General features: G+C 39.9%; 2 protein-coding genes across 3 annotated transcripts in view; both read right to left on the bottom strand.

The window, feature by feature from the left end:
• The window catches only part of TMEM44 (transmembrane protein 44), a 45840-nt gene extending 40719 nt beyond the window's left edge, over positions 1 to 5121 (bottom strand). The window contains exon 1 of the mRNA XM_081302928.1: positions 5056 to 5121. The gene's annotated coding sequence lies outside the window, so the exon portion shown is untranslated. The remainder of the gene's footprint in view (positions 1 to 5055) is intronic.
• Positions 5122 to 13631: 8510 nt separating this feature from the next.
• LSG1 (large 60S subunit nuclear export GTPase 1) overlaps positions 13632 to 14346 on the bottom strand; it is a 32942-nt gene continuing 32227 nt past the window's right edge. Inside the window, exon 14 of one of the 2 annotated variants that reach the window (XM_081302922.1) lies at positions 13632 to 14152. In XM_081302922.1, the coding sequence (XP_081159048.1) occupies positions 14070 to 14152 (83 nt within the window). In that variant the 3' untranslated portion in view covers positions 13632 to 14069. Of the gene's footprint in view, positions 14156 to 14346 lie in introns of both variants that reach the window. The other variant, XM_081302921.1, reaches the window with a different exon arrangement.

Here is a 14346-nt window from a genome sequence, read left to right as displayed (position 1 = left end):
CGGTGGTTCCGTCTCCTTTGGGTGTATGTCCAAAAGAGGGATTGCTGGACAAAATGGTAGTTCTAGTTTTAATTTAGGAATTTCCATACTGTTTTCTATAATGGCTGTGCCAGTTCATTCCACAGCATATAGTTAGTTCTTGTTTTTTGACATTTATGCTAAAACTTATTATCCCAGGGCTGGGAATGCGGCTCAGTGGTTAAGTACCCCTGGGTTAAATTCCCAGTACCAAAAATCAAACCAAACCAAAACAGCTTTTTTTTTTTTTTTTTTTTTTTTTTTTAAATAAAACACCCCTACTCCCAGAGTCTGGCTAAATGACCCACACTGGCCTCCAATCCAACTCACGGACTTCTTGCTTCAGCATCCCAAGTAGCTGGAATTACAGGTGTGTGCTACCATACACAGCTTTAATCTCTTGTCTTTTTGATAATAGCTGTCCTAACAGGTGGGAGGTGGTATTTCATAGGGGTTTTGATTTGCATTTATCTAATTCTTAGTAATTTTGAGCACCTTTTCATGTACATTTGTCCTCCCCGCCTCTTTTTTTTTTTTTTGGTGCTGGGAATTGAACCCAGGGCCTTGTGCATGCGAGACAAGCACTCTACGGACTGAGCTATATCAGCCCCACATTTGGCCATTTTTATGTCCTCTTTGGAGAGAAATATCTATTCAAACCCTTTTCCCAATTTTTTTTTAGTAAGGCTATATGTTTGTGTGTGTGTGTGTGTGTGTGTATGTGTGTACACACATTTTTTTTTTTTACTGTTGAGTCATATGAGTTTTGTATATCTTGAATATTAACCACAATCTGATAGTCATGTGTTACTTAATGATGGGGTCATGTTCTGAGAGCTGCATCATTAGGTGATTTCAGCATCGTGTGAACATCACAATGAATTTATATGAACTAGATAGTACAGCCTACTACACTTGGTCTATATGGTGTGAGTATTGCAAAAAAAATTTCCCTAAACTCTAGTTATCTTTTCATTTTGTTGATTGTTTCCTTTGCTATGCAGAAGATTTTTAATTTGATGCAGTCCTATTTATTTAATTCTGCTTTTGTTGCTTAAGCTTTTGGTGTGATATCCAAGAAATCACTGTCAAGGCTAATGTCGAGTAGTTTTCCCCTGTGTTTTCTTCTAGGACCTTTATGTTTTCAGATTTTATGTCTTTTCTCCATATTGATTTTTGTGTATGGGATAAGAGGAAGGTCCAATTTCATTCTTTTGACTACGGAAATCCTGTTTATTTTTAGCACTATTGTTTGATCCTTTCCCCACTACGCCTTTTGGTGCCTTTGCTGAAAATTAGTTGACCATATATGTTTGGATTTATTCTGAGCTTTCTATTTCATTGGTCTCTGTGTCTGTGTGTGCATGCACATGCCGTGTTTGTGACACTTGGGATTGAACCTAGGGCCTCATGCAAACTAGCCAAGTGCTCTACTGCTGCACTACATCCCCCACCCTTACAAATTTTATTTTGAGCCAGGGTCTTGCTAATCTTCCCAGGCTCAAACTGGCTATCCTCCTGCCTCATTCTCCCAAGTAGCTGGGATTATAGGCATGCACCACTGCACCCCGTTTATGTGTCTCTTTTTATGCCAGCACCATACTATTTTAGATACTGTCATTTTGTGGTATAATTTAAAATCAGCAAATGCACTCTCTCAGCCTTACCACCATCTTCTCGGAAACTTCTGTGCCATGAGAGCCAAGCAGCAAATGCACAGGCTGAAGTGCAAAAAAAGAAAGATGAGGCAGAAGGTCCAAGTAAACCAACCTGTGCACCGTGGAGGCCAAGGGAGCAGAAATAAGGAAAGCTGGAGACTGGGGACATGGGTACAACTTGTTGGACTGCCTACTACTGTCCAGAATTCGTGTTGGAGGATCTAGAGCTTCTATGGCCATCCCATCATCAACACCACCTCCGAGAGAAGACCCACCTTGCTCATAACAGCCCCTGTTGGTCCTTTGCCCGGGACCTTTGGCATCCTGGACTAGTTTGTTTCTCAGTTGCAGCTGAGTGTAACAGGCACATGATCTCTTCTGTTATTTTAGCTGAAGAATAAAAAATAACTACATAAAATTAGCAAATGTGGGCTGGGGCTGGGGCTGGGGCTCAGTGGTAGAGCACTAGCATGTCTAGCATGTGTGAGGCCCTGAGTTCAATTCTTAGCACTGCATATAAATAAATATAATAAAGATCCATTGACAACTAAAAAACTATTCTAAAAAAATCAGCAAAGGAATTGCTTTCCTTTGTCTATTCAGATAAAAGGCTCTTGTGGTTCCATACAGATTTTAAGATTTTTTTTTTCATTTCTGTGAAGGGATTTTGGTAGAGATTGAGTTTAATCTGTATTTTGCTTTAGTTAATATGGATATTTTAATTATATTAATTCTTCCTAATAAGAATGAACTGTTTTTTCATTTGTGTTTTCTTCAGTTTCTTTCATTAATGTTTCACAGTTGTCATATACATATCTCTGACCTTCTTGATAAATTTATTTCTAAGTATTATAATTTTTTGGATGTTATTGTGAGATTTTGATTTTTCCCCCCTAGGCCACTATTTGTGCATAGAACTGCCATGGATTTTGTGGGGTACAGTGGCCCATGCCTCTAATCCCACCTTCTTGGGGGGCTGTGGCAGGAGGATTGCAAATTTGAGGCTGGCCTCAGCAACTTAGTGAGATCCTGTCTTAAAATAAAAGAAAATTTTAGAAAAGAGCTGGTGATTAACTCAGTGGTTGAGCACTCCTGGGGTTCAATCCCTATATGATGGCAAAACCAGTCCTGGTTGTGAAATGAAATTACAAAAACATTATGGTAAAAGACCAGTGCCTGGGGAAGGGTCAGTTCTGCTCCCCTCTCTCAGCCTTTCTCCAGGAAGCCTAATTAACCTGGGTCCCTACCTTTTGTATTGTAAATTACTGCCCTAGGACTCTGAAATGTAATAGATGCCTGTGAAAAGAGCCTTTCTTCTTATCTGTTACTGTTAACATGCTTTATGTCAGAGATCCTGCACAAAGCCTTCAGCCACACAGATTAGGAAATTTTAAAGAGGAAAAAGCCGCAGTGATAGGATGGGTCTAAGATGACATCAGATAACTATAAATATTATGAGAAACTGTGGATCAGGGCTCAGAATTTGGAGTTTTTGTTTTCCTCTGGGCCCATCGGTATAAAGTAAAATAGTTTGGAGTTCTCCTCCTCTCTGAGTGCTGCTTGCTGTTTCTCAACCAGTCTGTTTCCCACAACACCTAGAACTCCCCCATGAGAAAAAAAAAGAGATCACAGAGTTTTATATGTTGATTTTATGTCCTGTGACCTTACCACTTATTAGATCTCACTGTTTTTTGGAGAAAAGTCTTTGGAGTTTTCTGTGTGTAGAGTCATGCCATCTGCAAATAATCATCTTCCTTTTTGATTTGTATGCATTTTACTCGTTTTTTTATAACTTTTCAAAAAAAGTTTTTTTCTGGTACATGGATTAAATCCAGGGGTCCTCTACCACTGAACTATATCTCCAGCCTATTTTAATTTCTTTCTTTTTTTTTTTTTTTTTGGTAAGATATTGCTGAATTGCTTAGGCTGGTCTTGAACATTCAATTCCCTGCTTCAGCCTCCTGAGTAGTTGGGATTACAAGTGAGAGATACCACAAGGGGCCAATCTAACTAGTATTTTTGGTTCCTCAGGGAATAGAAGTGGTGAGTGTGGCCATCCTTGTACCAGATCTTGAGAGGAAGAGCTTGGTTTCTCTCCACTTATTTTGATGTTTGCAATGGGTTTTTCATAAATGACCTCTATTATATCTAGGCCTCTATTATATTTGATACCTAAACTTTTCAGAATTTTTTCTTTTAATCAAGAAAGGATATTGAACTTTGTTGAATGATTTTCCTGCATCAATTGATGTGATCATGTGGTTTTTGTCTTGCAGCCTGTTAATGTGATGTATCACATTGATTGATTTGCATATGCCAAACCAGCTTTGCATGCCAGGGATATATCCCACTTGATCATGATGTGCCATCTTTTTAATGTGTTGTTGTATTTGATTTGCTAATATTTTATCAAGGAGTTTTGCCTCCATGTTCATCAGAATTATTGGCCTGTAATTTCATTTTCTTGTGTTGTCTTTGTCTGGCATAGGTATCAAGCTGATGCTGGCCTTATAAAATGTGTTAGGAAGTATTATGGCTTTTGGAAGAATTTAGGAAATATTGGTATTAATTCCTCCTTGACATTTTGTCAAGTTCAGCTGTAAAAGCTGTCTGGTTCTGGGCTGCTTTTCGTTGTTGAGAGAGTCCGCTTTTTTTTTTTTTTTTTTTTTTACTAGGGACTGAACCCAGGGTGCTTTACCATTGAGTTACATCCCCGGTCCTTTTTTACTTTTAGTTTTTGAGACAGGGTCTCTCTAAGTTGCTGAGGCTGGCCTCAAGCTTGCAATCCTTCTGCCTCAGCCTCCCACATTGCTGGGATTATAGGCCTGTGTCATTGCACCCAGCTGTTGGGAGGTTTTAAATTATGACCTCAATCTCTTTATTGTTTATTGGTCTGTTCAGGTTTTCTGTTTCTTTCTGATTCAACCTTGATATAGAAGTCATACTTTTTTCAGAATTTCTGTCTTTCCTTTAGGTTACCAACCTCCCAAGTTTTACAGCCATATGTAGCTTCCCACTGGAGAGTTCCACAGGCATGTCTAATTGAATTTGTTGAAAACCAAGCTTTTGATTTTTCCCTCCCAAACCTTCAGGACACTGAATTAGCCTAGGTTTCACAGATTTCGAGCGGAGGAGTTTGGGCAGCCCAGCTCATGCTTTCTGGCACCACCCTGCCAAGGCCTCCTGGTGACCAAAAGAGGATGGCCATAGAGAAAGGCAAACAGCTGGGGTACCACAGCAAGGACACGACCCAAGCAGGGAGTCACTGGCTCCCAGCCACGGGGAATCAGTGCTCCATCCTATGGAGGGCACTTGGGATTATATATATTAGAACCCTTCCCTCCCACCCTTTAAGACCCCTCCCGGAGTCACCCGGTACCTGCCATAGGGCTCTGCACACAGTCAGCCCTCAGAGGTGAATCTGTTCCTTTTCCAGGCTCCTCAGAGGTTCCACAGCTGCCCAGGAGATAAAGACATGTTTTTTGGCCACTGTTCAAAGTTTGCTGAGAAGAAAAACTAACAAGAGGACTGTAGCACTTGTCCCCTTGGGCAGCGGGCCACGTCACTGCTCATTGGCATTTCCTGTTGGCAGCAGCAGCTCGGTCTCGAGCATTGTCCTTGTGAAGAAGGAAGGGTGCAGGAACCTGGGCAGCCTGCAGGAGCTTTCCCTTCTGTGAGGGCTGTTTCCTGCCAGTGTTCTTACCAAACATGTTATTTATTTTTTTTGAGAGAATTTTTTTTTTTTAATATTTATTTTTTAGTTCTCGGCGGGCACAACATCTTTGTTTGTATGTGGTGCTGAGAATTGAACCCAGGCCGCACGCATGCCAGGCGAGCGTGCTACTGCTTGAGCCACATCCCCAGCCCCCCAAACATGTTATTTAGAGGAAGGGCCTGTGGCTACTGGACAAACAGTAGTGACAAAAAACAAAAATAAAACATCAGTCTGGTTTCGTTATAATAAAGAAAACAATTTTATTATTATTATTATTATTTGGTACTGAGGATTGAGATCGGGGGTGCTTTACCACTGAATTAAATCCCCAGTCCTTTTTATTTTAAAGGTCTTGCTTTAGCTGCTGAGGCTGGCCTTGAATTTGTAATCCTCCTGCCTCAGCCTTCTTAGTGCACTATGGTGCCTAGTAAGAAACCCAATTCTATTTTAAATTTATTTTTTAGTTTTCGGCGGACACAACATCTTTGTTTGTATCTGGTGCTGAGGATCGAACCCGGGCCGCAAGCATGCCAGGCGAGCGCGCTACCACTTGAGCCACAACCCTAGCCCCAGAAACCCAATTCTAAAGAAAATATATTAAAAATAATTTTTTAAAGATTGCATTTTGAAATAATGGCATTTCTACATCTCTTATCAATCCCATTGTGGACATGTTGGGGTGTCATTATTAAAACAGGTGGTAGGACTGTTGGGGTCCTACACTTTTCTGGAATTCTGTGATCAATCATTGTATGATCTCCAGAAGGTTGTTTTACACCCTCCCACACAATGAGCCTCATTTGTAACAGGCAATTGCTGAAATTCATTGACCTTATGATGCTCAAGAAGCTCAGAAAGGGCTAATGGAACTGATAGATGTTGAAATACTACGTCAAAGAAAGCCCTATAGTTTTAAAGAGGCAAATATCAACGAATGCTGTTTAATAGCAAGGCGATTTAGTTTTTAGAGAGTCAATTAAATATCCAAGTAATTATTTTAAAGAAATAATAATTTTCACTGCAGCTTACAATTCAGAAAGAAACCAGCTTCATACCAAGTTCATTATGCCAACATGAGTCAGATGAACATACTTCCCCAAACCTGGACACAGGTGAAGGCAGAGAGGGAAGGGAAGATAAGAACTCCATTTGTTTGTTGTGATAACTACTTGGTTCAACTTTATCCATTCTTCTCCTAAGGGCTCCCGAGCCCTTAGAGCATTTCACTGTCTCCTTTTACGTCCCTTCATTTTTTTTTTTTTTTTTGTAACAGGGATTGAACCCAGGGGGACTTAACTACTGAGCCACATCCCCAACCTTTTTTTGCATTTTATTTAGAGACAAGGTCTCGCTTAGGGCCTCTCTAAATTACTGAGGCTGGCTTTGAACTTTCCATTCTCCTGCCTCAGCCTCCTGAGCCACTGGGATTACAGGCATGAGCCACTGCGCCTGGCCTGTCCCTTCAATTTATTGAAAAAATGTTTTGAAAAATTTCAAGCTAGTGGCTGGGGCTGTAGTTCAGTGGCAGAGTGCTTGCCTAGCATGTGTGAGGCACTGGGTTTGATCCCTAGCACTACATATAAATGAACAAATAAAATAAAGGCATTCTGTCCATTTACAACTACAATTTTTTTTTTTAAAATTTCAAGCCTATAGCAAAGGTGAAAGAATACCCACCTAGCATCATCATTTGTTAACTTTTTGCCACATTTGTTCTCCGTTTCTTGCTCCAAACTATTTGAAATTAGGTATCATGACACTTTCTTTCAAATGCATCAACTTATATTTCCAAGGACATTTTCTAACACACCATACTTCTATTACATTGATATAGCAATGTTATCTGATATGTAACTCATATTAAAACTGGCTCAGTTGTTCTGAGAATGGTGTTTATTTCCCAGTTTGGGATTTCATAATTAATTTGTATGTCTCCTTAATCCAGGCCTCTTATAGAATGTCCCAGATCTCTAATTACCTACTTGTTTCTTTGTGATTTGTTGAGTTTCTGTGTTTTTACAAAGACAGTAGAAGGAGGTATGGCACCGGTTAGAGGCACAGCATGCCAGGTGGAGGGGGCACTATCTCTGGTGCCAGTTTCCTCACTTGTTTGATGTCTGATCTCTGCACAGTACAAAGCACTTTCCTTGATGATATTTGTCTGAATCACTGATTTCTTTAGTGATTTCAAAGTGGTGATTATATCATTCCTTCTACATTTACTGACAGATTCTTGTATTTAAAAGAAAAAAACAAAAAAGAGCTTCCTTTCCCCTGCTCTCCATCTTTCTAAATACTACGGTGGGTGCAAGAATTAATTTTTAAAAATTCAACATTTTATTAATCCATATACAACATTATAAGTGTTTTAATATTGTTGGTTGCCTATTTATCCATTTATTTATATGGGGATTGAACCCAGGGGTGCTTAAACACTGAGCTACATCCCTATCCCTTTTGAGACAGGGTCTTGCTAAGTTGCTAAGGCTGGCTTTGAACTTGGAATCTTCCTGCCTCCGCTTCCCAAGCCACTGGGATTACAGGCATGCACCACTGTACCTGGCAATTGCCTAATTTTAGAATTGTCAAGATAAATTATAAGTGTGAAACCTACTCTAGCATCCCCCCAAATCTCATCATCTGCCTTTGATTGCTGGGTCAGGCAGGAGTTCCAGGCTCTCATTGTCTTTAGCTGTGGGCTTCTGAAGATATCTAAAAGCTTGCTACCAAAATGTGATTCCTAGACCAGCAGAATCTGCATGCTCTGAGAACTTGTTAGAAATATACAAACTTGGGCCCCACCCAGACCTAAGCATTCAGAATCTACATTTTAACAAGAATTCCAGATGATTGTATGCACATTGAGTTTAAGAAGTATTGATCTTAGACACTTTAAGAATGCTGGGTTCAAGTGTATAAGACTGAACCTTTTTTTATTTTTAGGTACCAGGAAATGAACTCAGGGGACTTAACCGCTGAGCCACATCCCCATCTTTTTTTTTTTTTTTAAATTTTATTTAGAGACAGGATCTCACTGAGTTGATGAGGGCTTTGCTAAATTGCTGCGGCTGGCTTTGAACTTGTAATCCTACTGCCTTAGCCTCCTGACCCACTGGGACTATAGACATGTGCCATCACGCCTGGCAACATAAGACTGAATCTTAAGCAAAAAAATAGCCCAAATACAAATAGCTGCCAAGTGCTACATGTAGACTTATGTAGCAACAGACAGAGCACATGTCTTTCATCTTGCCTACTGTAAACTAATCAGATTCTATTTTTTCCTGAAATGGCTGTTCTACTTCTCTATTACCCAATAGCTAAGCAACCAAGAAAGTAAAACACAAAATCCCACTCAATCAGAGAAATGACAGCAAGTGCCCAAAACAAGGGTTAAAAACTCTTGCATTTTAAAAGTGTTTTCCAAAATGACTGTCTAAAATAGTTATCCCTTCAGTTGCTGCTGCTTCCAAATCAATCCAACAATAGTCATGGCAATTTCAATGACAGTATTTTAAATATAGAAGCCAAATTGGTTGGTTTTGTTTCTTTCCTGGAATGGCCTCAACTGTTAGCTATGCACTGGAAAACACGACGGTAGTCACTTATTACATTCAGTAATTTAGACAAAAGAACAGAAAACAGTACAATGAAGATAAGAGGCTGAGATTAACGAAAGAAAAAGAACAAAGGCCATATTTACCTTTAAGTCTGTCTAACTGCATTCTTGAGTTGTCTCTGCCAAAGAGACTCAGGTACTGAGACCTAACCAGCACTTCTCCAAAGCTCAGGAGTGGGGTTGAGTAACACAAAGCATCTCTTAGAATCCCTTTGCCCAGGCAATGGATTCAGTTTGAGGAGAAAATATGCTCAGATCCAGGCTCTCTTTGACACTCTAGAAGGACCCTAGACCCTACCAGCAATAGTTTTGATATTATCCACACCTTAATGGGGAGAAGAAAAGTACAATGTCAATTTGCAGATATTTCAGATTTAATGTCAGCACCTCACACTCTTTGTCCCCTAACTAAACACATGGTAAAAAACCTGAGGTGATCCTATGATGCTCTATGATTTATGATGATCTGTGAATTAAGTGCTAGTTCAGATTCATTAGCATCAGGGGCAAAGTTCCCTCTAATCAGAGATACCTGAGCTAGACATGGTAATGCCACTCATAACCCCAGCAACTTGGGAAGCTGAGGCAAGAGAACTGCAAATTCCAGGCCAGTCTCAGCAACTTAGCAAGACCCTGTCTCAAAATAAAAAATCAGGGTTGGGGATGTGGCTCAAGCGGTAGCGTGCTCGCCTGGCATGCGTGCGGCCGGGGTTCAATCCTCAGCACCACATACAAACAAAAATGTTGTGTCCACCGAGAACTAAAAAATAAATAATAAAATTCTCTCTCTCTCTCTCTAAAAAAAAAAAAAAAACAAGGCAAGCGCTTTAGATAGCTGTTTCCCTGCTGTGACCAAAAGATCTGACAAGAACAATTTCAGAAGAGTAAAAGTTTATTTAAAAAAAAAAATCAAAAATCAAAGGGCTGGGGATGTAGCTCAGTGGTAAAGCTCCCCTGAGTTAAATCCCCAGAACTGCAAGAAAAACAAATACCTGGGAGGAAACTGATTGGTGATAACTAGAGAGGTATATATCTCATCTTATTTCCTATAGAAATATATATAGATGAGGAAGGAATGGAAGTAAAATTCATTGTGTGTTTTCTAATGCTGACCATGTTCATACCCAATGACTTCACAATTCTACTTCTGGGAACATGGCCCTCGGAGACGCATACAGAATTCACTTAAAGGCATGCATTAGAACTGTGTTGACTGTAGTAGCCACAAGTGGTTACTTATATTTAAAATATTTAGTAAATCCAGTTCCTCAATCACACTGAGCACATTTGGAGTGTTAAAACCATTGTCTAAAGTTACTTATTGGACAGCACAGATCATAGACCATTTCCATTAAAAACGAATATTCTATTGGACATACTCTGTAGTATGGACACCTTTGGCAGCTCTACTCTTTAAAACCTGTGCCATCCACACATCCAACAGGATAGGCAAACTATGATAATATTCACATTATTCAATACTATACAGCAGTGGTAACTTATGCTCTACAAATCAAACGTTAAGAAGTTCAGTCTACTGGATGCTGTGCACTTTTCACTCAGAATGCCATCTGATTGTTGAAAAGCAAAATTGATATACAGAAAGCATGATCTTTCTTTCCCGTATGTCCTATTCACCATCAACTGGATACCATGTGCAGAATGCAACACACAGTAACTGTACATTAAGGGTGAAAATTCTGAATGATTTCCCTCACATTAGAGACCAGAGAAGGGAAAGGGCTATTAAACACGAGGGCACTGAGTAGATTTCTAGCTTGCTGCCTGATTTTCCAGTTTACTCACCAAGAAAACATACGTGGCTACTGGCTTCTTGACAAACTGATGTAAATTGATGACAGATGTACAGTAGGTTCTGCTTAAAAGGGTGCCATATTCCTTAGAATAAAATGCTGGAGAAATTCAAAATACTATGATAATGATGACTAATTTGTAAGTCTAGAGTACAAACCTCCACAATGAGGATGGCAAAACTTACAAAAAATTCAAGGAATGCTTACAGAGATGCATTTGGTGAAAACAGAAGTTCCCCATGTAGGGATGTCCTAGCTTGGGTTCCTCACACTAAGCAAGGACTTAGGCTGTTAGTTTACTGGGGAGGAACTGGAGTGATGAGGCAGAGAAAATGATAAAAGGGAAAAAAGCAATGAAGGGCGTGTTCAAGAGATGGTTCTAGTTGTGAGCAAGTGGAATGTACCCACTGGTGACATGGAAGCTGAGAGATTTATCAGTCAGCCCCCATCCTTTTATTATTCTATTTATATAAAATGTCCAGAATAGGCAACCTATATAGAATGGAAGTAGATTAGTGGTTGCTTAGGGCTGAGGGAACAAGAAGATTGACTGCAGGGCCTAGGTTTTCTTTGAGGTGAACAAAATTTCCTAAAGTTGATTGTGGTGATGGTTGCATATCTGCGAATAAGCTAAACACCACTGAACTGTAAGCTTTACCGCAAATAGTATGTATGGTATATAAACTATATCTCAATAAAACTGTTATAAAAGTCAAAGCTTACTCTAAATAAGTGTACATGCTTTGCCCATTCATTATGCGGTTCTGTCATATGCCTGTTCCTGGATAGAGGTGATATCATAGCCTACTCATTTTTTTCCCCAAGTCCAGAGCTTTCCACATGCTAATAAGCACGTGCTCCACCACTAAGCTCCATTCCAGCCCATACTCCAATAGCTTGCTCCTCTTCTATCACATGCTTTTTATGCTCTTTTCTGACATAAAAAATGACTGGAAATAGATGTTACAGGACACACAGAATACTTCCAGCATCTTCAGTTTTGCCTCCTCTAGAACAGCCTTGATCTATAATAAACTTTTGCCCCTAATTAAGAATTTGAACACATCCCATTATTCACTTGTATAAAACTTGTTAGCTTATCCCATTTTTCAGAAAATATCCAGAATCCCCTCACAGGCCCTATGGCCCCATATGATGTGGTTTTTGCTAAATTCCATCCCGTGGTGCTTGCTCTTACTTTCAGGACCTCCTCAGCTGTGGTCATTTTCTAGATTGCTCTTCCTGCCACGAGGTGGCTGGTCAATAAATATTTGTGAACATCAGGACACAGGTACAAAAAATTAAGTAGCTATGATGTCAGTACATGATATAATTTCAAGGTCCCACAGTATATACAGTCCATTGTTGACTGAAACATTATGTGGCACTGACTATAAAATTTATATATAATAATTACTATATTTAACAATATTATATAGTCAGCTGCAGTCACTTCTTAAGTACAAACTCAAGGATTAAACAAAGGTATCAGTAAATCCTCTGATATTTTGCAAAATTGTATGTAGGACTTTATATTTTTATACAGAAAGTTTCCTCCAAAATTTACAAAATAAAATAAGGTTAAGGCTCAGTGTGGTGGTGCACATCCATAATCCCAGTCACTTAGGAGGCTAAGCAGGTGTACCAGAAGTTTAGGCCAGCTTTGGTAACTCAACAAGACCCTATATCAAAATAAAAAATTAAAAGTGCTGGGGATGTAACTCAATGGTAGAGTACCCCTGAGTTTAATCCGCAGTACTAAAAATAAATAAATAAGCAAGCAACTGAGTTAAAGGAATAACAAGATGCAGAGAAAAAGGGATACACAAGAAGTGAGGAGCGCTGGGTGCAGTGGCACATGCCTGTAACCCAGAGGCTCGGGACTACTTGAGTCAGGAGGCTGAGATAGGAGGATTGCAAGTTCAAAGCCAGCCTCAGCAAATGCGAGGTGTTAAGCAACTTGGTGAGACCTGTCTCTAAATAAAATACAAAATAGGGCTGGGGATGTGGCTCAGTGGTCAAGTGTCCCTGGTCAAGTTCAATCCCCAGTAACTGCCGCCCCCCCCCACCCAAAAGAAGTGAAGAGCTGAAAGAGCCATAGCGCATTACACAGAATGTGACTATAAAAAGTACAGTGTGCTGGCTCACCCTTAATGGTAAGTACCTAAGGATATCTGGGATCCCTATGCCTAAAATAAAAACTGGTAGAGAGCCACTCTCTGTGGCTCTCTACAGATGAGTTAGCTACAACACATGCTTCCCTCTATCAGATTGGCTCAGGGGAGGGTAATTTGGGAAGGTCAAGTTCTTCAGGGGCATTTTTTTTTTTAAATTTATGTTTTAGTTGTACTTGGACACAATACCTTTATTTTATTTTTAGGTGGTGCTGAGGATGGAACCCAGGGCCTTGCACGTGCTAGATAAGCGCTCTACCGCTGAGCCACAACCCCAGCCTCAGGGCTTTTAAAAATGATATATGCCGGCTCTCCAGCCCTCTGCCATATCAAAGATACGTTGGGCATTTATGTGAAATTTAAACTACTAATCCAAATAATGTCCTCAAAAGAATTCACCTAAAATTCCAGTCATATTTTAATTGATTACAACTGCTAAAAGATCATGGAATGGGGCTGGGGATGTGGCTCAAGCGGTAGCGCGCTCGTCTGGCATGCGTGCGGCCCGGGTTCGATCCTCAGCACCACATACCAACAAAGATGTTGTGTCCGCCGAGAACTAAGAAAAAAATAAATATTAAACATTCTCTCTCTCTCACTCTCTCTTTAAAAAAAAAAAAAAAAAAAAAAAGATCATGGAATGTTCAGCTGGCATTTAATCTACTTAAACAAATGGAAAGATCAATTAGTGACAAATTAATTTTAGTATAATTTCAAAAACGTCCCAACTCAAATTAATATGCATTTTTGTGTATGTTTACACAAACAAATATACATCATCCATTCCCTTATCTGAAGTCCAGCCTCCTATGGGAGTACATTTCTGGGGCTCCAACAACTACTTGAGTCAGAGATGGCGTTTCCAGGAGCCCTTTAGTCTTGACAGCAAGATTGTTGGATGTGGCTGCAAGGCACAGGAAACAAGCAGCTTCTGTTCTTTTCCATCTGCACAGTGCAGATGCCACTTCTGTTGTAGCCCAGGTTCACATATCCAGGTGCTTGTAGAGTCTACGACTTTTCTCTTTTTTATTTCTGTTGCCATGTTTTTTCCAGGGCTTCCCGGTTCCATTTTCAGAGGTCAGAGTAGTCACCAGGCCACTCCCAGGCCTGTAACCCATCACAGCCTGAACCCCTTTGGTCAAAGCTCTCACATTCTCCTGGGAAATAAAAGACATTATATACAAGGTGCCAGATGGCTGTCTCCCTTGATGAACATACACAGTATTGTTTATGGACCACTTCAAGATAAACATGAACATATCACTGAGTGAAGTTTTTTTCTTTCTCTCTCTCCACCCCTTAAATGTTAAGCTTCCCAGAATTCTCTTTGGTTCATTTCATTTTCCCC

Source organism: Spermophilus citellus (genome assembly GCF_964194105.1).
Source record: "Spermophilus citellus genome assembly, chromosome: 7".
Taxonomy (NCBI): Eukaryota; Metazoa; Chordata; class Mammalia; order Rodentia; family Sciuridae; genus Spermophilus; species Spermophilus citellus.
The sequence above is the reverse complement of the archived record's forward strand: the minus strand, read 5'-3'. Positions and strand labels throughout refer to the sequence as shown.